The sequence below is a fragment of the Nicotiana tomentosiformis genome, chromosome 4, assembly GCF_000390325.3.
Source record: "Nicotiana tomentosiformis chromosome 4, ASM39032v3, whole genome shotgun sequence".
In the NCBI taxonomy this organism is placed as follows: domain Eukaryota; kingdom Viridiplantae; phylum Streptophyta; class Magnoliopsida; order Solanales; family Solanaceae; genus Nicotiana; species Nicotiana tomentosiformis.
This window is the reverse complement of record NC_090815.1, coordinates 87,794,808-87,818,467: the sequence shown is the minus strand read 5'-3', so window position 1 is coordinate 87,818,467 and position 23,660 is coordinate 87,794,808. Positions and strand designations below refer to the sequence as shown.

General features: G+C 40.8%; 1 protein-coding gene and 1 long non-coding RNA gene across 2 annotated transcripts; one reads left to right on the top strand and one right to left on the bottom strand.

Moving 5' to 3' along the window:
• Positions 1-6,697: 6,697 nt before the first annotated feature.
• LOC138910089 (uncharacterized) lies at positions 6,698-7,952 on the bottom strand. Its single transcript, XM_070201311.1, has 2 exons — positions 7,476-7,952; positions 6,698-7,012 (listed from the first exon to the last, which is right to left on the bottom strand). Exons 1-2 carry the CDS (start codon positions 7,950-7,952, stop codon positions 6,698-6,700), a joined length of 792 nt encoding a protein of 263 aa, XP_070057412.1.
• Positions 7,953-12,046: 4,094 nt separating this feature from the next.
• LOC138910657 (uncharacterized) lies at positions 12,047-13,442 on the top strand. The gene is made up of 2 exons (XR_011415803.1): positions 12,047-12,554; positions 13,120-13,442. It is a non-coding gene; the product is annotated as an uncharacterized lncRNA (long non-coding RNA).
• The last annotated feature ends 10,218 nt before the right edge of the window (positions 13,443-23,660 follow it).

Here is a 23,660-nt window from a genome sequence, read left to right as displayed (position 1 = left end):
TTGCTTCCCTATATTTGTTGCTTCATAGTATATCTTGTTTCATGCCTTAATTGCTATATGCTTATTTGGATTCCATGCCATATTTTCTACTTGCCATTTAGTGTTTGATGTCAGGCTATAATTACGTATTTTAGTCGCTTATTATACTCTAATGTTCTACACTTTAATTGAGTTTGAGCTTTAATCACTAGTGTTTTGCACTAATTGCGTATTTTATGCCTTGTAGGAGTGATTCTGAGCTATGTAGATGTTATGGAAAGAATTTGAGCTATTTGGAGCTTTGAAGTCTGAGTAAAAGCCCAAGCGAGTAAGCCGGGATCGTGTTCGGGGGTCGAGGATCAATTCTGGACATCAAAATTCAAGGAAGAAGCAACTGTTGAAGAAATGCACTAGTGCGAGGCACTGTGCGACGCACTAGTGTAATTTTATGTCAGAAATTTCCAAAGTTTAGAGACTGAGTTTTTTTGGTGTGACAGGAAAAAGCACTATCTCAATGGGCGACGCACAGTGCGATGCATGCAAAGCAATAAGTTTGCAAGTTTTCCTATTTCGGCTAGGAAAGGGAGATTTCGTCTAGGCCCAACCCTACTTGGTATAAATACATGAAAAAACGTTATTTTCGGACTTTTGACATACCTTAGACCTAAGGAGACTATTTTGTAAGGAGAAAAGACGTTGGGAACATTCTTTGGAGGAGAAAATCATCGAGTTCTTCAGTATTTCATCTTTTCTTTGTAATTTGTTTATGCAAAATACTTGGAAAGTTGTTACTATGAACATGAGTGGGTAAGCACTCTACTTTCTAGGGTTGTGGTTGAAATGATTATTAACATTTGTTAATTACATCTTCGTTAATTCAAATTATCATATGGTAACACATACAATCCGAACTAGAGGAATCATCCTAACTTCTTTTGCGATGGCAATCAAAATATCAGACCTCAAGCTAATTATAATCAGCCACCTAAACCCCAACAACAAGCAGAAGAGAGTTCGACTGACATGATGAAAAAGCTCTTGCTAGAAAATCAGAAAGTTATGGCTGAGAATCAACAATTGCGCACAGAGTTCAGAAATCTAGAGAAGCGGTTTGGGAAAATGGCTAACAATCAGAATATTAGACATGCTGGAGCTCTCCCAAGTGATATAGAGAAAAATCCTCAAGTCAATGCAGTGACGTTGAGAAATGGGAGAGAGTTGGTACAAGTGCCTAAGAAGAAAAAGGAGCAGTCTGGGCTCGAAGAAGAAAGAGTGCCAAAACCTGTAAAGGTAGATGAGAGAAACAAAACAGAGTCTGAGCAAATATCAGAGAGGGTGCCACCCCCTTTTCCTCAAATATTGAGAAAGAAGAATGATGATCACATGTTTCACAAATTTCTAGAAATGCTGAAGCAGATACACTTGAACATTCCTTTGGTGGACATGCTCTGTGAGTCCCAAAATATGCAAAATATATTAAGGATATATTGGCAAATAAAAGGAGGTTAATTGAGTTTGAGGCCGTCACATTTAGGAGTGCACCTCCAAGATTCAACATAAGCTTTCACAAAAGGTTAAGGATCCGGGTAGTTTTACCATCCCCGTGAGGTTTGGTGAAATTGATGTGGGTAGAGCCTTGTGTGATTTGGGTGCAAGTATCAATCTGATGCCGCTGTCAATGTTCAAACAGTTGGGCTTAGGAGCTCCGAGACCCACTAAGGTGATGCTACAGTTAGCTGATAGATCTTATGTTTATCTTGAGGGGGTAATTGAGGATGTCTTGCTGCAGATTGGGAAGTTTATTTTCCCTGCAGATTTTATCATCCTGGACTACGAGGCTGATGAGTTAGTTCCTATCATCTTGGGACGACCTCTCTTGGGCACTGGAGATGCAATTATCAAAGTCCAAGAAGGTAAGATTATCCTTAGGGTGGACAATGAAGAAGCAGTCTTCAATGTATATCGAGCCATTCAGTTGCCTCGTCATTACGAGGACCTGTCCATGATTTCTGTGGTCGAGATAAATGAACCATCCGTAGAGCCAAGTGCGTTTAAAGAAGATGCACTAGAAAAGGCATTGACGTTGTTCAATCACTTGGAACTTGAAGAAGAGGTTGAGGAGATGTTGCAAATTTTGGATGCATATTGAGAATACATAAGAGAAAGATCCCAATTTGAGCCTCCGGATAGGCCAATCGGCCCGCCCCCTAAACCCTCAGTTGAGAAGCCCACAAAACTAAAACTTAAACCCTTACCATCTCATCTTCATTATGCATATTTGGGAAGTTCTAACACTTTACCTGTGATTTTTTCTTCTCATTTGTCTAAATTACAGGAAGAAAAGCTCTTAAGGGTGCTGAGGGAGCACAAGCATGCCATTGGTTGGACAATGTCTGACATAAAGGGTATTAGCCCTGCATTCTGCATGCACAAAATACTCATGGAGGAGGGACACAAGCCTAGTGTGGAACATCAACACCGCCTAAATCCAATCATGAAAGAGGTGGTAAGAAAAGAAGTGATTAAGTGGCTCAACGCATGTATAGTATTTCCTATCTCCGATAGTAAGTGGGTAAGCACTATTCAATGTGTACCTAAAAAGGGGGGTATGGCTGTTGTAGTGAATGAATAAAATGAATTAATCCCAACTAGGACTGTGACTGGTTGGCGAATATGCATAGATTATAGGAAGTTGAATAATGCTACACGAAAAGATCACTTCCCTCTCCCCTTCATTGATCAAATGATTGACAGGTTAGCCGGACATGAATACTATTGTTTCCTTGACGGCTATTCGGGGTATAATCAGATTGCTATTACCCCAGAAGATCAAGAAAAGACCACTTTTACATGCCCTTATGGCACTTATGCATTTAAGAGAATGCCATTCGGGTTGTGTAATGCACCTGCGACTTTTCAAAGGTGTATGATGACTATTTTCACCGATATGGTGGAACGGTTTGTGGAGGTCTTTATGGATGGGTTTTCTGTGTTTGGGTCTTCTTTTGATGAATGCTTGACTAATATTGCTAAAGTGCTTGCTAGGTGTGAGTTGACTAATCTGGTACTGAATTGGGAAAAATGCCATTTTATGGTACATGAAGGTATAGTGCTGGGACACAATGTGTCCAAAGATGTACTGGAAGTTGACAAGGCTAAGGTGGAAGCAATTGAAAAGTTGCCACCACCGATTTCAGTGAAAGGAGTTATGAATTTTCTTGGACATGCATGTTTTTATTGCTAATTTATAAAGAATTTCTCAAAAATTTCCTCTCATTTGTGCAGGTTGTTAGAGAAGGATATGCCGTTCAAGTTTGACGATGCTTGTATGAAAGCATTTGAGGAGCTAGAAAAGAAGTTAGTGAGTGCACCAATCATAGTGGTTCCTGACTGGAACGAGCCATTTGAGCTTATGTGTCACGCTAGTGATGGTGCAATTGGGGCCGTATTAGGCTAGAGGAGGAGCAAAATATTTCACTTCATTTACTACGCAAGCAAGACTCTCACTCTTGCTCAAATAACTTATACTGTGACATAAAAGGAGTTGCTTGCTGTAGTGCGGGCGTTCGATAAATTTCGGGCCTATTTGGTTGGCACCAAAGTCATCGTCTACACAGACCATGCAGCCATCATGTATTTGTTCGAAAAGAAAGATGCTAGACCAAGGCTAATCCGTTGGGTTTTACTCTTGCAGGAATTTGACTTGGAGATTCGAGACCGTAAAGGAATAGAGAATCAAGTGGTTGATCACTTGTCTAGGTTAGAAACTCGGAATCATGTAACTGAGGGAGATATCATCAAGGAAACCTTCCCGGATTAGCAATTGTTGGCCATTACTGCTGAGGAGGTGCCATGGTATGCAAACTTTTTAAACTATCTAGCAAGTGGAGAAATGCCGCCTGATCTTGAACCTCATGCTAAAAAGAAGTTCTTGCGAGATGTGAGATTATATGTGTGGGATGAGCCATTTTTGTTCAAATCTTGTATTGATTTGAAAAGCAATAAGTTTGTAAGTTTTCCCATTTCAGCTAGGAAAGGGAGATTTCATCTAGGCCCAACCCTACTTGATATAAATACATGAAAAAATATTATTTTCGGACTTTTGACATACCTTAGACATAAGGAGACTATTTTGGAAGGAGAGAAGACATTGGGAACATTCTTTGGAGGAGAAAATCATCTAGTTCTTCAGTCCTTCATCTTTTCTTTGTAATTTGTTTATGCAAAATACTTGAAAAGTTGTTACTACGAACATGAGTGGCTAAGCACTCTAGTTTCTAGTGTTGTGGTTGACATGATTATTAACGTTTATTAATTACATCTTCGTTAATTCAGATTATTATCTTGTGATTATTTCTTTAATTCTAGTTTTAACTTGTGAATTGTTGTAGCTACCAATTTACCATACTATCTATGCTATGCTTGGGAAAGATGTGTGTGATGACCAAAATATCATCTTTAAATTTAATAAATAATTCTGTGTACTAAAACCTCGAAAAGCACCATTTATCATTCCTCGACTTGCGTGCACAATCCGAAAACTTTTTCGAAAAGTTTTTATGTGAAAAATGGATTAAAATGTGAAATAGAGCTTTAAAAACTCAACTGAGTTGACTTTAGTCAATATTTTGAGCAAATGGATACGGATCAGTATTTTGACACTTTCGGTTGGTCCGTACCATGATTTGGGACTTGGGCGTATGCCCGGAATCAAATTCCGAGGTCCCTAGCTCGAGATATGAAATTTTGTTGAAAATTTAAAAGCGTGAAAGCTTAATGATTTTTAGGAAATTACTGATGTTGGATTTATTGACCTCGGGTCTGTATTTTAGTTTCGGAGTCCGATATAGGTCCACTATAATATTTATGACTTGTCTGCCGAATTTGGTGAGAATCGGAGTTGATTTGACGTGATTCGCACATTCGGTTGTAAAAATATAAGTTTTAAAGTTTTCTTGAAAACTTCCTTTGATTTGGTGCTAAATTCGTAATTCTAGGTGTTATTTTGGCGATTTGATCGTGCGAGCAAGTTTGTATGATGTTTTTAGACTTGTGTGCATGTTTGGTTTGGAGCCCCGAGGGCTCGGGTGAGTTTCGGATAGGCCACGGGATGTTTTGGACTTTGAAAATCTGGTATTTTCCTGCAGCAGGTGTTCTGGCATGTCCTTCTTCGCATTCGTGAAGGTACTCTCGCGAACGCGAAGAGTAAACTGGGCAGCTGAAATTTTCTTCTTCGCGAACGCGAAGACTTGGTCGTGAACGTGATGCGATGGGGGCACACCTAGGGGAGGGTTGATCATTCCTTCATCGCGAATGCGAGCAATGCCTCGCGAACACGAAGGCCAGGGGGGAAAAGCGTTCGCGAACGCGAAGGAGGACTCATCGCGAACGTGACAGGCCCTTCGTGAACGCGAAGAAGGCCTAACGCCTGTGACTTAAAACATAACCAAAACGGGATTTTTTCCATTTTTCACAAACCCTCAATTATAACTCGGCTTAGGGGCGATTTCTAAGGAGTTTTTCACGATTTCGAACTGGGTAAGTTTCTTTATCATATAGTGATTGTGTTTCATAAATCTAAGTCTATATTCATCATTTATTTCGGATTTAGACGGAAGAAATTAAGATTTTTGTAAAACTTTCCAAAAATGAAAAATTTAGATTTGAAGGTCCATTTGACATCGGAATTGGATAATTCTTTTATGGATGGACTCGTCTCAGAATGGGTGTTCAGATTTCGTAAGGTTTTCCGAGATTTGAGATGTGGGTCCCACTGCCGAATATTTTAATAAATTTCGGATTTTTATCTGGAAAATTTGTAAATTCATATGGAATTAATTCCTATGATTCGTATTGAGTATATTGAATTGTTTGTGAATAGATTTGAAGCTTTTAGAGACAAATTTAAAAGGAAAAGCCGTGGTTGAATAATTGATTGAAATTTGCAAAGCGAGGTAAGTGTCGTGGTTAACCTTAACTTGAGGGAATAGAACCCTTAATTTAATTGTTATGTGAATTGCATGTGAACGATGTATATACGAGATGACGAGTGTCTATACGTCGTCAAATAAATTGTTTGCCTGCTTACTTGAAAAATCATAAATTATTTTAAATCATAGATTAATTATTATAATAACTGTTTCTCTCCTATTCTTTGTCAAATATTAATTCTTGAATTCGTGCATTAATTGTTACATGTTATTTGAATTATGTGTTTTAATTGTTATTTGACATTTAGCATATTAAATATTAAACTGCCTATTTTCTCCCTGATTTCCATAATAATCTGCTATTTTTCATTGTTTGTTTCATAATTAAATTATAATTATTGTATGCTTGTTGTCTTATAATTTTATATTAATTGTGAAATTTCTTCTATAAGAATTGGTAAATAAATATGTTGGAGAAGCGAGTTGCACGCCGCAACAGAATTAACTATAATGAATATATTAGAGGATCGGGTTGCACGCCGCAACAGACTTATGAAAAGTCCATATTGGAGGATTTGCCTTAGCTAATTTGATGTTATTTACTGAATGGAATAAGAATTGGTTTAATGATTCTCTAACATTGGATTGCCTAGCAAGTGAAATGTTAGGCTCCATCACTGTCCCGACGGTGGGAATTTCGGGTCGTGAGACCTTCTCAGCCGTATGTCGAGCCTTCACATAAGAAATAACCTTGTTGTAGAATGGCCAGAAGTCCCCATCCACTCTAATCAGGGAAATCTCGGCATGGCTAAGGTTACCGTCTTGGTGTGACAGTCATCCATACCCAAGATAACATCAAAGTCCATCATGTCAAGAAGTAGGAGATCTACACTAGTCTCTAGGATCCCAATAGAAACCACACACGAGTTATAAACATGATCTACAACATTAGAATCTCCCAAAAGCGTGGACACATATACAGGAGCACTCAAGGAATATTGAGGCACAATCAGATATGAAGGAAAATAGGATGACATGTAGGAATAAGTAGAGCCCGAATCAAATTGAACTGAAGCATCTCTTTGGCAAACCGGAATAATTACCTGTGACAACAGCGTCAGATGACTCTGCCTCGGGTCTAGATGGGAATGCATAAAAACGGAGCTAGGCCCCACCACTCTGACCCCTGCCCCTCTCGTGACCCCTAGCTAGCTGGCATCTACCTCTAATGGCCTAACCTCTACCTCTAACGATCTGACCCTCGCCTCTAGCTGGTTGTGCAAGCGGTGAAGCAATCGGTGCTGGAATGATGGCACGAGAACCCTGTTGTGATCTGATTCTCAACAATCTAGGGAAATACCTCCTGATGTGACCTATTCCCCCATACTCAAAACACTTTCTCGGCTATTGAGGCTGCTGAAGCAAAGACTGAGCCTGACGGCCCGAAAAACTGTTGTAGTAACTCTGAAGCGATGGTGTGTTGATAGGAACTGAATGTGAACTCAATGCTGGCTGCTCAGGATGAGACACATAAGAATCACGACCACCCGAAGCACTCTAGGCTACCTGAAGAGCTAACTGAATCGTCCTAGGAGGACAACCCCTACCAAAAGAACCCCTGTCTCCAGACGAGGCACCACTAAAACTACCGAAATGACAAGGCCTCTTATCAGACACCATCCCCCTGTCCTGACCACAAACTATCTCGATCCATCTAGCAATATCTACGGTCCGCTGGAAAGAAATATCATCTCCACTCTCCTTGGCCATCTGTAGCCTGATACTGAAAGTGAGTCCATCAATGAATCTCCTCACTCTCTCCCTCTCAGTAGGGAGTAAAACAATGGCATGGCGAGCTAGGTCCACAAATTGAGTCTCATAGTGGGTGACGGTCATGCTACCCTGCTGAAGATGCTCAAACCGCTTGCGATGATCCTCTCTCAAAGTGAAAGGAATGAACTTCTCTAGAAATAACTGTGAAAACTGATCCCAGTAAGTGCTGGTGAACCAGCTGGTCTTGTCAACATATAATCTCTCCACCATCTCTTGGCAGAACCGGTCATCTGGAACATTGCAAAGAGCTTAGTAAACCTATCCAGCCTCAACAAGGCCTCAAAAGACAAAGCGGGCCTATCCCCGGCCTGTGCCGCAATAAACGGTTGAACAACCCCAACTGGTTGGGCTGCTAAAGTATGATATAGGGGAGCCACCTACTTCGGGGTGTGAGTAGCGGGAGTCTGTGCTCCTCCCCCAACCTGAGAAACGGATGGTGCCACCAGAAATGCGCCGGTTTGGGTCACACTCTCCATAAGGCCCACCAAGCGGACTAGAGCGTCCTGAAGCACTAGAGTGTCTATGAATCCCTCTGGGACCTGAGCTGGTCCAACGGGTACGATCTGAGCTGGGGCTTCCTCCTCATGACCAGTCTGAGGCTCCACTATGGGTGGTGCTGCTTGAGCTCTAGGCTGAGCTTTACCTATGCCTCGGCCTCTAGCCATGATAGTAGCTGCCATAGGGGGCTCCGGCTACTGATGTTGTGCGTGTTCTCGCCATCTGCGAGAGAACAAGAATAGAATGGTTCAATCATCAATGATAGAATGAAATCGCACGATAGAGAAAGAAAGAAGCGATATTTTTCCTAAAACTCTATAGCCTCTAGAAGATGAGTACAGATGTCTCCGTATCGATCCTCCAGACTCAACTAAACTTGCTCATGACTCGTGAGACCTAGGCAACCTAGTGCTCTGATACCAACTTGTCAAGACCCAAAATTCCCACCCTCGGAACCGTGATGGCGCATAATATTTCACTTGCTAGGCAAGCTAACGTTAGATATAGTTATTAACCATTTTTAACAATTTCCAAATCAAATGACAATGATGAAACTGAATAGTCTGAAATAAAGTAATAAACTAATAAGTGACGGAATCCAAATATAAAATTCTAGAATTGGTGTCACAAATACATGAGTGTCTAGAATACTACAGATAAAAGTTTGAAATAAATATAACTGTCTAAATATAAGTAAACGGCTAAAATGAAGTAGAAGGGTACTTCAGGGCTGCGAACGTCGTGCAGCTATACCTTAAGTCTCTACTGATAGCTGGATTCGAGCAAGTCTATTGAATGTCGCTGGGACCAACTCCGGTATCTGTAAAAGAAGTGCGGAGTGTAGTATGAGTACAACCGACCCCATGTACTCTGTAACTGCCGAGCCTAACCTCGACAAAGTAGTTATGAGGCTAAGGTGGGTCACTTACAATAACCTGTACGCAATAATAATAATAATAATAATAATAATAATAATAATAATAATAATAATAATAATAATAATAATAATAATAATAATAATAATAATAATAATAATAATAATACATAATAATAATAATAATAATAATAATAATAATAATAATAATAATAATAATAATAATAATAATAATAGTAATAATAATAATAATAATAATAATAATAATAATAATAATAACAGAAAAGACAAGAATAGAAATAAAGCAGTTAATTCATAACAACGAACTCAAAATCCAACTAACAGAGAGCCCAGAATAACAAGTCATATAAACTCATCTCAATTATCGAGGCAGAACCAACCGTCACAAATAAATATAACTTTATACAATCTGTTGCAGTGCGCAACCCGATCCAACCATATTATCAACTGTCAATATCATAATCCATCCTTATTACACCATTTCAACTCATTACCTTTCAATTTCAGTTGCTGTATGCAACCCGCTCCCCAAATAATTTCAAACAATAATAGAAATTCAACAACCAAGATTTACAAGAAGTTCTACATCAATAGAACAAATGTACGAGCGATGGAGAATAACATGATAATCAAAGAATCTCAAACAACTCAGATGTCTCAGCTCTACCAACTCAACGGTATCTACCAATTAACAACTCATATAAATGAAACTACATTATTGAAGGCAACAAATGATACGAAACTATAAGACAAGCAAGGCATAAGACAATCTTAATATGCAAGAAAAGCAAAATAGAGACAAGTAGCAAATAAGCATGGAATTGTGGAAGGAATGGACAATTTAATATAAGGAACACTAAATGGCAAGTAGAAAATATGGCATGGATGTCAAATACGCATATAGCAATTAAGGCATGAAACAAGATATATTATGATGCAACAAAGACAGGGAAGCAAGTAATGTAATGGCGCATATACACTCGTCACCTCGCATATACGTTGTTACACACATAATTCACACAACATGTAGTTCAAGGGTCCCTAATTCCCTCAAATCAAGGTTAGACCCAACACTTACCTCACTCTGCAACTCACCCAATCAATCAACCATGGCCTTGCCTTTGGAACAAGCCTCCAAACCAACCAAATCTAGCAAATTATTGACCAAATGATTCGAAATAAGCTTTAGAAACTATCCATAAATGAAAGAGGTTCAATTTAGAATATTTTTTTAAAATAATCAACAAAAGTCAACCCCGGGCCCGCCTGGTCAAAATCAAGATTCTGACCAGAGCCCAATTACCCATTCACCTCTGAGCCCGGTTATGTGATTTGTTTCAAAATATTACCTCAATTCGAGGTTTAAATCTCAATTTTACTAAAATCTCCAATTTTACCCAAATCCCTAATTTCTACCATGAAAATCCTAAATTTGATGTTGAAATCTTATGAAATGCAATGGGTAATTGGAAAAGAATGGATTAAAGTTACTTACCAATAAATTTAGGAAGAAAAGTCTCTTGGAAAATCGCCTCTAGGATGTTTAGGGTTGAGAGATTGTGAGAAATGAGCTAAATCTTTTTTTTTCCCTCTTTTACCTAGCTGCAGATGTCGCAATTGTGATGTTTTGTTCGCAAATACGAGAAAAGGGTCGCAAATTCGAACCCTGTATCAGAGCCACAGAAGTCACAAATGCGAGCTTCCATCCTTCGCAAATACGGCCATACACTTCGCAAATGCGAAGCAGACAATAGTGGTCAGTGATCGCATTTGCGACCACTTAATTCCTTAGCAAATGCGAAGGTCCACAGTTTCCAAATGCGTACAAAATCTTGCAAATGAGAGGTTCACCCAATCCATCCCATGCTCACAAATCCGAACATTTGTTCTCAAAAGCGAGGCTTGCAATTACGAGCCAGTCCTCATAAATGCGAGATCTGCAGATCACACCAGCAACAGAGAAGGCATCACCTATCTCCAAAGTCTAAAAATCAATTTGTAGCCTATCCGAAACTCACCTGAGCCCCTCGGGCTCCAAACCAAATATGCCCAGAAGTGTAATAACATCATACAAACTTTCTCGCGCAATCAAATCACCAAAATAATATCTAAATCTACGAATCAATCCTCAAAACGAATGAACTTTCAAAGTGAAACTCAAGAACACTAGAATCTCATTTAAGCGTCTGAATCATGTCAAATGAATTCCGAATTGAACCAAATTTTGTAAATAAGTTTTAAATAGCAATACGGAACTATTTCGAGTTTTAACATCAAAATATGAACCCGTTAGCTAAAAAGACAACTTACGGTCAAACTTAAAAATTTCCAACTTTCAAAAATGCTAGATTTCGGCAAAATGAGTCAAAACAAGTTAGAGACTTCCAAATTAAATTTCGGGCATACGCCCAAGTCTTAAATCACGATACGGACCAACCGGGACTGTCGAAATACTGATCTTGATTTGTTTACATAAAATATTGACTGTAGTCAATTCTGGTCATTTTTAAGGCAAAATTTCACGTTTCTTCAATTTCTCACATAAAGACTTTTCGGATTAGGACACGGACTGTGAACGCAAATCGAGAAATGCTAAATGGAACTAATCGAAGTCTCGAAATACGAAAATAGTGGCTAAATTTTAAAATGACCTATCAGGTCATCACATAACTACTTCTATCCTCTTCTTTTTATGATCTTTTTGCATTAACGGCATTATATTACTCTTGGACAAAATTTATGACCAAAATTAATAAAAAGGACAAGAATGTCATGTTCTATAAGTAACAAGAGAAAAATTGTAAAGTTGGTCCGCAAGTTATTGACAAATGCTAATTTTGATTATAATGTATTTAATTTAATTTTTAATTCAAAGAATAGCTTTTTTTACTCTCCAACTAACTTGTTTTTCACTTTGTTTTGGCCATTCATTATACTACTAGTCACTAATTAGACACGTACCTCGCACGTGTATTACTTGTTAGTGGAATGCCATTGGCATTGATGCAGCAACTGGAAAATTCATTGAATGATCTATTGGTGATGTCACCGAAGGAACTATTGGAGAAGATATTTTAAAAGACATTGGAGGAATCATTCTATGTGACATTGGAGGAGCCATTGATGGATGCAATGGAGAAGGTACTCTAGGGGCCCTTCTAGGAGCAAACATTTAGAGAGCTTGAAGGAATTATCAGAGGATCCATTGGTAGAGGCACATGAGAAAGATCCCTTGAAGGAACCGATGATAGAGATATTGGAGGAGGAGCAAATAAAGAAGAATTCAATGGAGGAACCATCGATCTAGCCATTTGAGGAACCATCTATGTTAGAGCCATTGGAGGGACAAATAGAGGAGCTCTTGGCTCCTCGATCATGGTTGGTCCTTCCGAGATTTTCCGTAATGGCTTGAGGAACATGTAATATTAAATCCTCTTTTCTAGCTTACTTCAACCTTTTATTTATCTTTTTTTGTTTTGGTTGATCACATAAGTCAAAATCATTCCGATCATAGGGGTTTGTAGTAAAAATATTTTATCCAGAAAAAAATAGGACGACACACTTTATTCTTAGGAGGACAAAATATGTGGTAAAACCCGAAGCACCTTTTTATCTACTTCTATCATCTTCTTTTGTGATATGAGCCTACTCTTGCACAAAACTTATGACTAAAAAGAACAAAAGGATATAAATGCCATGTTTTATAGGTAACAAGGAAAAATAATGAATTTGTCTATAAGTTGACAAAATGCTAATTTGATTCTTATGAACTTCTCATTTGATTTTCAATTCATAAAATTATTATGTTAGATCTTCAACTAACTCTTTTTCGCTTTAGCCCTTTATTATATCGTTAGGCACGTAGCTTGTATGTGTATCTCTTGTCAATAGAATTCTATAGGAATAATTTTGATAGTCATTCGTTTACACTCATGCAACCACTAAAATATTTATTGAATGTTCCATTGGTGATGCTATTGAAAGAATCATTGGAGAAGGAATTCTAGGAGACATTGGAGGAATCTTTGGAAAAGGCATTGTAGGTGACATTATATGAGTCAGTGGTGGAGGCATCGAAGAAGCTAGTCTAAGAGCCCTTTTAGGAGCCACTTTTGGAGGCATCGGATCGAAGGAAACACCTATGAAAACAATTGGAGGAAAGAAAAAGGATATGAAGCCCACGTTCTATAGACAACAGGAGAAAAATTATAAATTTGGTCGATAAGTTATTGACAAATATTAATTTTGCTCGTTGTGAACATCCAATTTAATTTTCAATCCATAAAATTACTTTTTTGACTCTTCAACTAACTCATCTTATACACTTTGTTTTGGCCTTTCATTATATTACAATTACTAGTCGTTACTAGGCACGTACTTTGCATGTATAGCGCTTAAGCAGTTTGTATACGGTCAAAACCGGTTAGTCCTTGTACGAATTGGTCGAGATGGGAATATAGTGGATCGAAGAGCGTCTTCATAATATCAGGATGAGGTCTGAAGTCAGGTCATCGAGTTTCGGGTTCTAGGAACCGATCAATGTCGAGCTCGAAGTCATTATCGAGCTCGAATCCAAATCGAACTATGATGCGAAGCGAAGTTATCGAGCTTATGAGTCAGAGACCGACCAACACCGACCCCGAATCAATACCAGGCTCCAAATCAAAATCGAGCTCGAGTCAATATCGAGCTCGAGTCGATGTCAAGCTCGAGTAAATATCGAGCTCGAGTCGATGTCAAGCTCGAGTCAATATCGAGGTCATAGACAAGAGTCGTTGCAACTGCATTAGGGGAGGGAATCCCGACGGGAATTAGAGAAAAGCTGATTTATCATGGGTTTCCCACTATGTATTTTTAATTATATCTAAAGTAGGATCCTTCCACTATAAGAGGGATGATTATTGTTTCTGTAAGGGGATCTGGAAGACATTCATACATTGTAACAAAAATACTATTGACACATTCTCATATTGAAAGATTAGTCTTTTGAGCCTCATTACTTCATCTTGTTTAGTCATAAATTATCCTCCTTTCAACTGTGTTTATCTTTCATTCTTTACAGTCAAGATTTGATATTTCTACATCTCTTTACGATTTGTGTCAAGTTACACCACATACCCTTAGAACTACATACAAATTCAACTCTATCTGTTTTTTCGGGTAAACAGTTTGGCGCCCACCGTGGGGCTAAGGATAACAGTGGTTATTTGATATGAATATGCAACACACACCAGTTTACGCTTGTTTTTTTGGAAGCGTCTTTGATTTTGGATTAGCAACGACAAACTCTCAATTAATGGCCTTACTTATCGACAACGAAGCTGACCTTCAAGATGAGAACAACTTGACGCCCATGGCCGAAAGGCCACTTATCGATACCGTTGAAGCTCGAGTAGAAGTACCGTAGACGTTAATTCGCACGTGGCCATTGAGGCAAACCAACGTTCTGAACCTGAAAATAGCATTCATGGTGGTACTCAATCTGTAGCTCGAGACACCCATAACATTGAGGAAAACGGAGTCAGCTTGCATATGATTTTTGAAATATTGCAAGCTCAACAGGTAGCGATAGCTCAGTTGCAAAGCCAAACCCAGGTACCGAGCAGGTCGGAGCCCAGTCTACCCCGTGAAATTACCCACAGAACGGAGCCAGCTATAGTAAGGTCAAATGAGCAAGAATCGGGAACTAATCCCGAAATTACTAAGATACTCGAGGAACTCACAAAACGGATCGAAGCAAATGATAAAAAAGAGGAAACATATAACTCCATGGTCGATCAGATCCCGGGGGCACCACCAATGTTAAAAGGGTTGGATTCCAAAAAATTCTTGAAAAAGCTTTTTCCTTCGAGTGCAGCTCCAAAACTGATCCCCAAAAAGTTCCGTATGCCCGAGATTCCTAAATTTAATGGTACGACTGACCCCAACGAACACGTCACCTCTTACACATGTGCCATCAAAGGTAACAATTTAGAAGATGATGAAATCGAATCTGTGTTGTTGAAAAAATTTAGAGAGACCCTCTTGAAGGGAGTGATGACTTGGTATCACAACTTGCCACCAAATTACATCGACTCATTTGCCATGTTAGTAGATTCTTTCGTAAAGGCACACGCCGGGGCCATAAAGGTCGCAACGAGGAAATCGAACCTTTTCAAGGTTAGACAAAGAAATAATGAAATGCTAAGGGAGTTCGTGTCCCGATTTCAAATAGAAAGCATGGAGTTGCCAACGGTCACAAATGATTGGGCAGTTCAAGCTTTCACCCAAGGGTTGAACGAGCAGAGCTCAATAGCATCACATCGATTGAAACAAAATTTGATCGAGTATCCCGCTGTAACTTGGGCAGATGTACACAATCGATATCAATCGAAGATCAGGGTCGAGGACGACCAATTGGGAGCCCTTCCCGGTTCGGTACATCCAAACAGGTTGGCAGTTAAAAACCAGAGGGACATCGACATGGAGAAAAGGTCGAACAAAGACTGATATCAACCATACACCGCAGATCGAAGGAACAATGGTTCAAGATGCAATTCCTCCCAAAACGATCAAAAAAGTGATCGAGGATAGAATTCTCGGGGACTTAAGAGCAAAAGTGGTTTCGACAAGTATGCCGATCTCACAGAGGCACCTCAATTATCGGAATATAACTTTAGCATCGATGCATCAAACATTGTATCGGCAATCGAAAGGATCAAAGATACTAGGTGGCCCAGACCCATAAAAATAGAACCTTCCCAAAAAAACCCAAATTTGATGTGCAAGTATCACGGCACGCATGGTCACAAGACCGAGGATTGCAGGCAATTAAGGGATGAGGTAGACCGTCTATTCAATGAGGGCCACCTTCGATAGCTCCTCAGCAATCGAGCCAAGAATCACTTTAGAGAAAGGGACGCCAACAGGAAAAATGAACAGGAGGAGCCCCAACATGTCATTCACATGATCTTCGGTGGGGTCGACATTCCACAGGGACCCACATTAAAATGCACTAAGGTATCAATCAATAGGGAAAAATGAACCCGAGATTATGTACCTGAAGGCACTTTATCATTTAACAATGAAGAAGCAGAAGGCATTTCTCAGCTCCACAATGACGCTCTGGCAATTTCTATCTTATTGAATAAAGTTCAAGTTAAGCGTGTTTTAGTGGATCCAGGTAGCTCGGCGAATATCATCCGATCGAGGGTCGTGGAGCAGCTCGGGTCTTAAACGGCTTCAATATGGCCAGTGAAACAACTAAAGGGGAGATTATGCTACCGGTAAACGTGGCTGGAACCATTCAAAATACCATGCTCCACGTAATCAAAGGCGACATGAGGTATAATGCCTTGCTCAGAAGGCCCTGGATCTACAATATGAGGGCAGTCCCTTCGACTCTCCACCAAATGATGAAATTCCCGGCATTGGATTGTATAAAAACAGTACACGGGGAGCAGCATGCTGCAAAGGAAATATTTGCGGTCGATGAAGTAACACCAATATCGACACTATCAACCTCCGAAAGATCGGGCATCAAAGGTAAACAAGAAGTCAAGTAGCAATCACAGCCACCAGCCTCGATCAAATTAGGGGAGCAGGAGATAGAAGAAGAAGAAGAGGATTTTATGACCCCTCGAACTTTTATTGTTCCCGAAGATTTTGACGCCACCAAATCAACAGTCGAAGAGCTGGAACAGGTTATATTGATCGAGTATCTGCCCGAGAGAAAGGTATACCTAGGAACGGGATTGACCCCCGAACTCAGGAAAACGCTTATTCAATTTCTTATTGATAACATAGATTGTTTTGCTTGGTCCCATTTAGATATGACAGGGATCCCACCGTCGATAACAACGCATCGGCTAAGCCTGGACCCTAGGTTCAAACCAGTGAAGCAAAAAAAAAGACCCCAGTCCGAGGTAAAGCACGCATTCGTAAAGGACGAGGTAACTAAACTTCTCAAAATAGGGTCGATTAAGGAGGTGGAATATCCCGAATGGTTAGCCAATGTAGTTATAGTCCCTAAAAATGGAACAAACTTAGAATGTGTGTAGATTATAAGGATTTGAACAAGGCGTGCCCCAAAGATTCTTTTCCACTACCTAACATCGATCGCATGATCGATGCCACGGCCGGCCACAAGATCTTTACTTTTCTCGATGCCTATTTCGGGTACAATCAAATCCAAATGAACCCGGAGGACCGAGAAAAGACTTCATTTATCACCAAGTATGAAACATATTGTTATAATGTAATGCCCTTCCGGCTGAAAACTGCAGGAGCTACTTACCAACGCCTAGTAAATAAAATATTCGAAGATCAGATAGGTAAGTCAATGGAAGTTAATATTTATGACATGTTAGTTAAGTCCCTGCGCGCATAGGACCATTTGGCTCATTTACAGGAGACGTTCGAGATTTTAAAGAAATACAACATGAAGCTCAACCCCGAGAAATATGCTTTCGAGCTCGGTTCGGGCAAGTTCCTTGGCTTCATGGTATCGAATCGAGGGATCAAGATCAACCCCGATAAAATCAAGGCCATCGAAGACATCACCATCGTGGACTGTGTAAAAGCCATGCAGAAGCTAACTGGACGGATAGCTGCCTTAGGCCGATTCATTTCAAGGTCGTCGGATCGAAGCCACGGATGTTTCTCTCTACTCAAAAAGAAGAATGATTTCGCCTGGACCCCAGAATGCCAACAGGCACTAGAGGAATTGAAGCGATACCAATCGAGCCCACCACTCCTTCACACTTTGAAGGCAGATGAGAAATTTTACCTGTACTTGGTAGTATCGGAAATCGCGGTAAGTGGTGTCCTAGTTCGAGAAGAGCAAGGTACATAATTTCCCATTTATTATGTAAGTTGAACCATAGGAGAAGCAAAAACTAGATATCCACACTTAGAGAAACTGGCACTTGCACTGATAAGCACCTCTAGAAAGTTAAGACCATACTTTCAATGTCACCCTATATGCGTATTAACCACTTACCCATTTTGTAATGTTTTACACAAGCCCGAACTATCGGGGCGATTGGCCAAATGGGTCGTCGAACTCAGTGGGTACGATATCGAATATCAACCTCGTACGTCCATCAAGTCTCAAATTTTAGCGGACTTCGTGGCCGATTTCACGCCAACCCTCATACCCGAAGTTGAAAAAGAACTATTGTTAAAATCGGGTACATCACCAGGGGTTTGGACCCTCTTCACAGATGGTGCTTCGAATGTGAAGGGGTGCGGGCTAGGCATCGTTTTGAAATCGCTCATGGGTAGCACTATTAGCCAATCTATTAAAACTTCTAGGTTGACTAACAATGAGGCCGAGTACGAGGCCATGATTGCAGGTCTCAAGCTAGCTAAAAGCTTGGAAACAGAAATCATTGAAGCCAAGTGTGACTCTTAACTAGTGGTGAACCAAGTAAACAAAACCTTCGAAGTTAGAGAGGATAGAATGCAAAGGTATTTGGACAAACTGCAGGTAACTTTGCACCATTTCAAGGGATGGACTTTACAGCATATGCCTCGAGAACAAAATAGTGAGGCCAATGCACTCGCAAATTTGGGGTCATCGGTCGAGGAAGATGAGATTGGCTCGGGGACTATCGTTCAACTCTCGGGGTTCGTAATCGAGGAGGGTCATGTTGAGATAAATTCTACAAGCTTAACCTGGGATTGGAGGAATAAGTATATTGAATACCTAAAGAACGGAAAGCTCCTATCGGACCCTAAAGAGTCGAGGGCCCTACAAACCAAAGTTGTTCGATTCATATTGGCTGAAGATGGAATATTATACAGAAGGACATTCGATGGACCATTGGGAGTATGCTTAGGGCCAGGATACACAGGTTATTTTTTACGAGGGGTCCATGAAGGCACTTGTGGGAACCACTCCAGCGCAGAGTCACTGATTCAAAAAATCATTAGAGCAGGATACTACTGGGATAGCATGGAAAAAGACACTATGGAGTTTGTTCGAAAATGTGATAAATGTCAAAGGTTTGCATCGATGATCCATCAGCCCGGAGAACGACTTCATTCAGTCATATCCCCATGGCCATTCATGAAATGATGGATGGATATCGTCGGCCCTCTGCCATCGGCCCCAGGTAAAGCTAAGTTTGTCTTATTTATGACTGACTATTTATCTAAATGGGTTGAAGCACAGGCGTTCGAGAAAGTGAGAGAGAAAGAAGTTATAGACTTCATCTGGGATCACATCGTATGTCGATTTGGGATACCCGCCGAAATAGTGTGTCACAATGGAAAATAATTTATCGGCAACAAAGTGATGAAATTTCTCGAAGATCACAAAATAAAAATGATATTATCAACGGTGTATCACCCTAGTGGGAACGGATAGGTAGAATCGACGAACAAGACTATCATTCAAAACCTAAAGAAAAGGTTGAATGACGCTAAGGGGAAATGGAGAGAAATTCTACCTGAAGTCTTGTGGGCATATCGAACAACATAAAAGTCCAGTACGGGGGCAACCCCGTTCTCCTTAGTATATGGCTTCGAAGCCTTGATTCCAGTCGAAGTCGGGGAATCTAGTGCCAGGTTTAGACATACAAAAGAAGAGTCAAATCACGAGGCTATGAATACTAGCCTCGAATTATTGGATGAAAAACGACAAACCACTCTCGTCCGATTGGCCGCCCAAAAACAGCGAATCAAAAGACACTATAATCGAAGAACCAATCTTTGCCATTTCAAAATCGGAGACTTAGTGCTAAGGAAAGTCACCATCAACACCTGAAATCCAAATGAAGGAAAACTGGGTCTAAACTAGGAAGGACCATATCAGGTACTCAAAATCGTCGGTAAAGGATCCTACAAGCTCGGTGTCATAAATGGTGAACAACTACAAAGCAATTGGAATGTGTCGCACCTAAAACGATACTACTGCTAAGGTACGACCCTCCCATGCTCGTTTATATTTTAAAACTAACCATTGCAGGAGTACGACCAAGAACAGAGATGGATTATTCAACACGAAGCCTTAGGTCTGAAAGCACGCGTTGCACTCTTTTTCCCTTAGACCGGCTTTTGTCCCAAATGGGTTTTTCGGCAAAGTTTTTAATGAGGCAACCATTGGTCGTGCTAACTTAGAACAATTCAACAGTATCCGACACCCCTTTACAATCAACCTCGAATACTGGGGGACATTACCATCGAATAAATCATGTTCGATACAAGAAAGTTACTTCATGTCAAACAGGGTCTCGATAGGGAAAAGTGTAAGGGCCAAATGGTCAAAATGAACCATGCCCACATAGTTTTTCTCGAACCCTGGCACAAAATACGAACACATGTATAATGACTTATAAAGAGAAACCTCTTCTTTACCGATATCTCATATTTTGGAAAGGTCGTTCTACTTCACGATTCAAACAGGCTTAAGGGCCTACCACGACCGAAGGAGTTTTGAAACACTTACCCTATAAAGCCTAAGGGCTACATTACTTCGAGTTCGAGCAACCACTCACTCGATTACTAAGCCTAAGGGCTAACAATTATTCCGAGTTCGACCAAAACACTCACTCGACCATAAAGCCTACGGGGTGCAGTACTTCAAGTTTGAGCAAAACACTCACTCGACCATAAAGCCTACGGGCTACATTACTTCGAGTTATAGCAATCACTCACTCGATTACTAAGCCTAAGGGCTAACAATTATTCTGAGTTCGAGCAAAACACTCACTCGACCATAAAGCCTACGGGCTGCAGTACTTCGAGTTCGAGCAACCACTCACTCGATTACTAAGCCTAAGGGCTAACAATTATTCTGAGTTCGAACAAAACACTCACTCGACCATAAAGCCTACGGGCTACATTATTACGAGTTCGAGCAATCACTCACTCGACTACTAAGCCTAAGGACTAACAATTATTCCGAGTTCGAGCAAAGCACTCACTCGACCATAAAGCTTGCGGGCTACATTACTTTGAGTTTGAGCAATCACTCACTCGACTAGTAAACCTAAGGGCTAACAATTATTCCGAATTCAAGAAAAGCACTCACTCGACCAAAAAGCCTACGGGTTACATTACTTCGAGTTCGAGAAATCACTTACTTGACTGTTAAGCCTAAGGGCTAACAATTATCCCGAGTTCGAGCAAAGCACTCACTCAACCATAAAAGTCTACGGGCTACATTACTTCGCGTTCGAGCAATCACTCACTCGACTACAAAGCCTAATGGCTAATAATTATTTCGAGTTCGAGCAAAACACTCACTCAGTTATAAAGACTACAAAAGTCCAAGTTCGAATTGCCTAAAGCCTCGAACTTATGAAAATTTTTATAAGGCATGAATGAAACAAAATCTTCACAAGGCAGAAAATAAAACAGAGACAAGTTGGGGAAAAATATCTTAATATATATATGATAGTATTTACAACGTACGATCAGGACCCTTCACGAAAAATCAAAATGGGAAAAACCCTAATTATCTCCGGGGGTAGTCTCTTTTCCATCGGGCTACTCCGCACTCTCAGACCCACTCTTGCTCACATCATCATCATCATCGTCATCATCATCGGAGGCCAAGGCTCCAACATTGGCTTTAAGCTCTTTAGCCTTTTTTATCTCTTCGGTAAGATCAAAGCCTCAAGCATAGATCTTCTCGAGATTTTCCCTCCGAGATTGGCATTTGGCGAGTTCAGCAATCCAATGTGCTCGCGTTTGAGCGGTGTCGGCTGCCTCTCTCGCATGTACCTGAGCGGCTTCAGCATTAGCCCGATAAACAGCCATAAATGCATCTGCATCGGCCTTTGCTTTTTCGGCCTTGGCAAGTTCAGAAGCCAACCGAGCCTTGAGCTCCTCTATTTTTCTTGCTTGAATCGAGTTTTTCTCCTTCAGGCCTTGAAGTTAACCTTCGGCCTATAATAAATGGGATCGAGCAGCCTTCTTCTCTGCAGAAAAGCGGTCCATACCTTTTTTCCACTCCAAGGACTCCGCCTTTATCACATCGACCTCCTCACGGAGCTTCCCGATCAATTCAAGCTTTTACTACAGCTGTGAGACCAAAATATTAGCCACCGTCCCAATATCGAGCCCAGATCTTTAATATTATCATTACCTGCTCGGTCAGATCGGTCTGATCTTGGTGAGCCTGGCCAATTCAGCTCGAAGGTCCTTGATTTCCTCTTCCCTTTGCCCGAGGAGGAGTTTAAGGGCATTCCTCTCCTCGTAACCCGTTGGAGGTCGGCCTCATACTGATGCAGCTCAGCTCGAGATCGAAAACATACTTCTCGATGAACCGATGCGGCCTACGAAGAAAGAAGAAATGAAGTTAGAAAAGAAAAACAAACATGAAGATAATGCCAACGAGGTAAGTTAAGGCTTACCTGATTCAAAGCATGCTGCACTCCGTGGAAAAGATCTGATGCATCACTAGGGCCGACAACATCCTCGATACCGATAAACAGATCATGAAAAGGGTCCTCTCCCTTATGTGGCCCGTCAACCTCGAGGACCCCCAAAACTTGGGCTTCCCGAATCGCCCCTTCGGAAAAGGCAGGGAAAGTGGGCGAGTCTCTGATTGCTACTGCCCCAAGCGAGTCACTTGGGGTGTTCTCTTCGGTTCTAAGAGATTCAGGGACGACCCCTTCAGACATATCCACCATCTGTTGACTTCGGTGGGAGGCATCCTTGATCTCCAACGACTCGGGGACCTTACCCGAATCTTTCTCCGATATACCCTTAGTTCGAGGCGGAGCTTTATAAACCACCATCGATCCAGCTGCCTATGGGGCATCGATGGTTTTCTTCACTCAGGCCACCAGTACGGACCAGTCATCTTCTTCTTCTTCCTAGTCTTCATCCCTTAGACGCCAAACTGATTCTTCGGTCAAAGGGATGGTATTCTTCCTCGGCTTATGGGCCTACCTCGTCTTTGGTTTGGATCTTCAAAAGTAGAGGCCCTTTTTCTCTTATTGTCCTTCACCGGTTAAGACACAGGGGCCAAAGCTTCTTCCTCGCTAGACAGGGGCCTCAAAACCACATCTCTGCTGAGGCCTACACACAAGAAAATTAGTTAAGTATATGGAAGATATTTCATTCAAACTATCAAAGACATGAGAAAGAAGCTTACCATGATTTTTAGCCTCCCATCGGCCCTTTGCCAAGTCACGCCACGAACGTTCGGCATATGTAGAGGTCGAAGCCAGGTCCTGTACCCAGCTCTTAAGGTCAGGAACTGCCCTGGACATCCAAGGAATCGCTGCATCACAAAAAGGGATATCAGCGAGAAAGAAACGAAGAGGCAAAATAATAGGGGATAACAGCAGAATTACACTTACGCTTCATGTTCCATTCTTCAGGGAATGGCATCTTTTCGGCTGGGATTAGGTCCAAAGTCTTCACTCAAATGAACTTGCACATCCAGCCTCGATCCTTGTCCTCGTCTATGCTCGAGAACAACACTTTGGTAGCCCGGCGCTGAAGTTTTATTAACCTGCCTCGGAAGAGGCGGGGGCTGTACAATCTAATGAGATGGTCGAGGGTGAAAGGCATCTCCTCGATTTTGT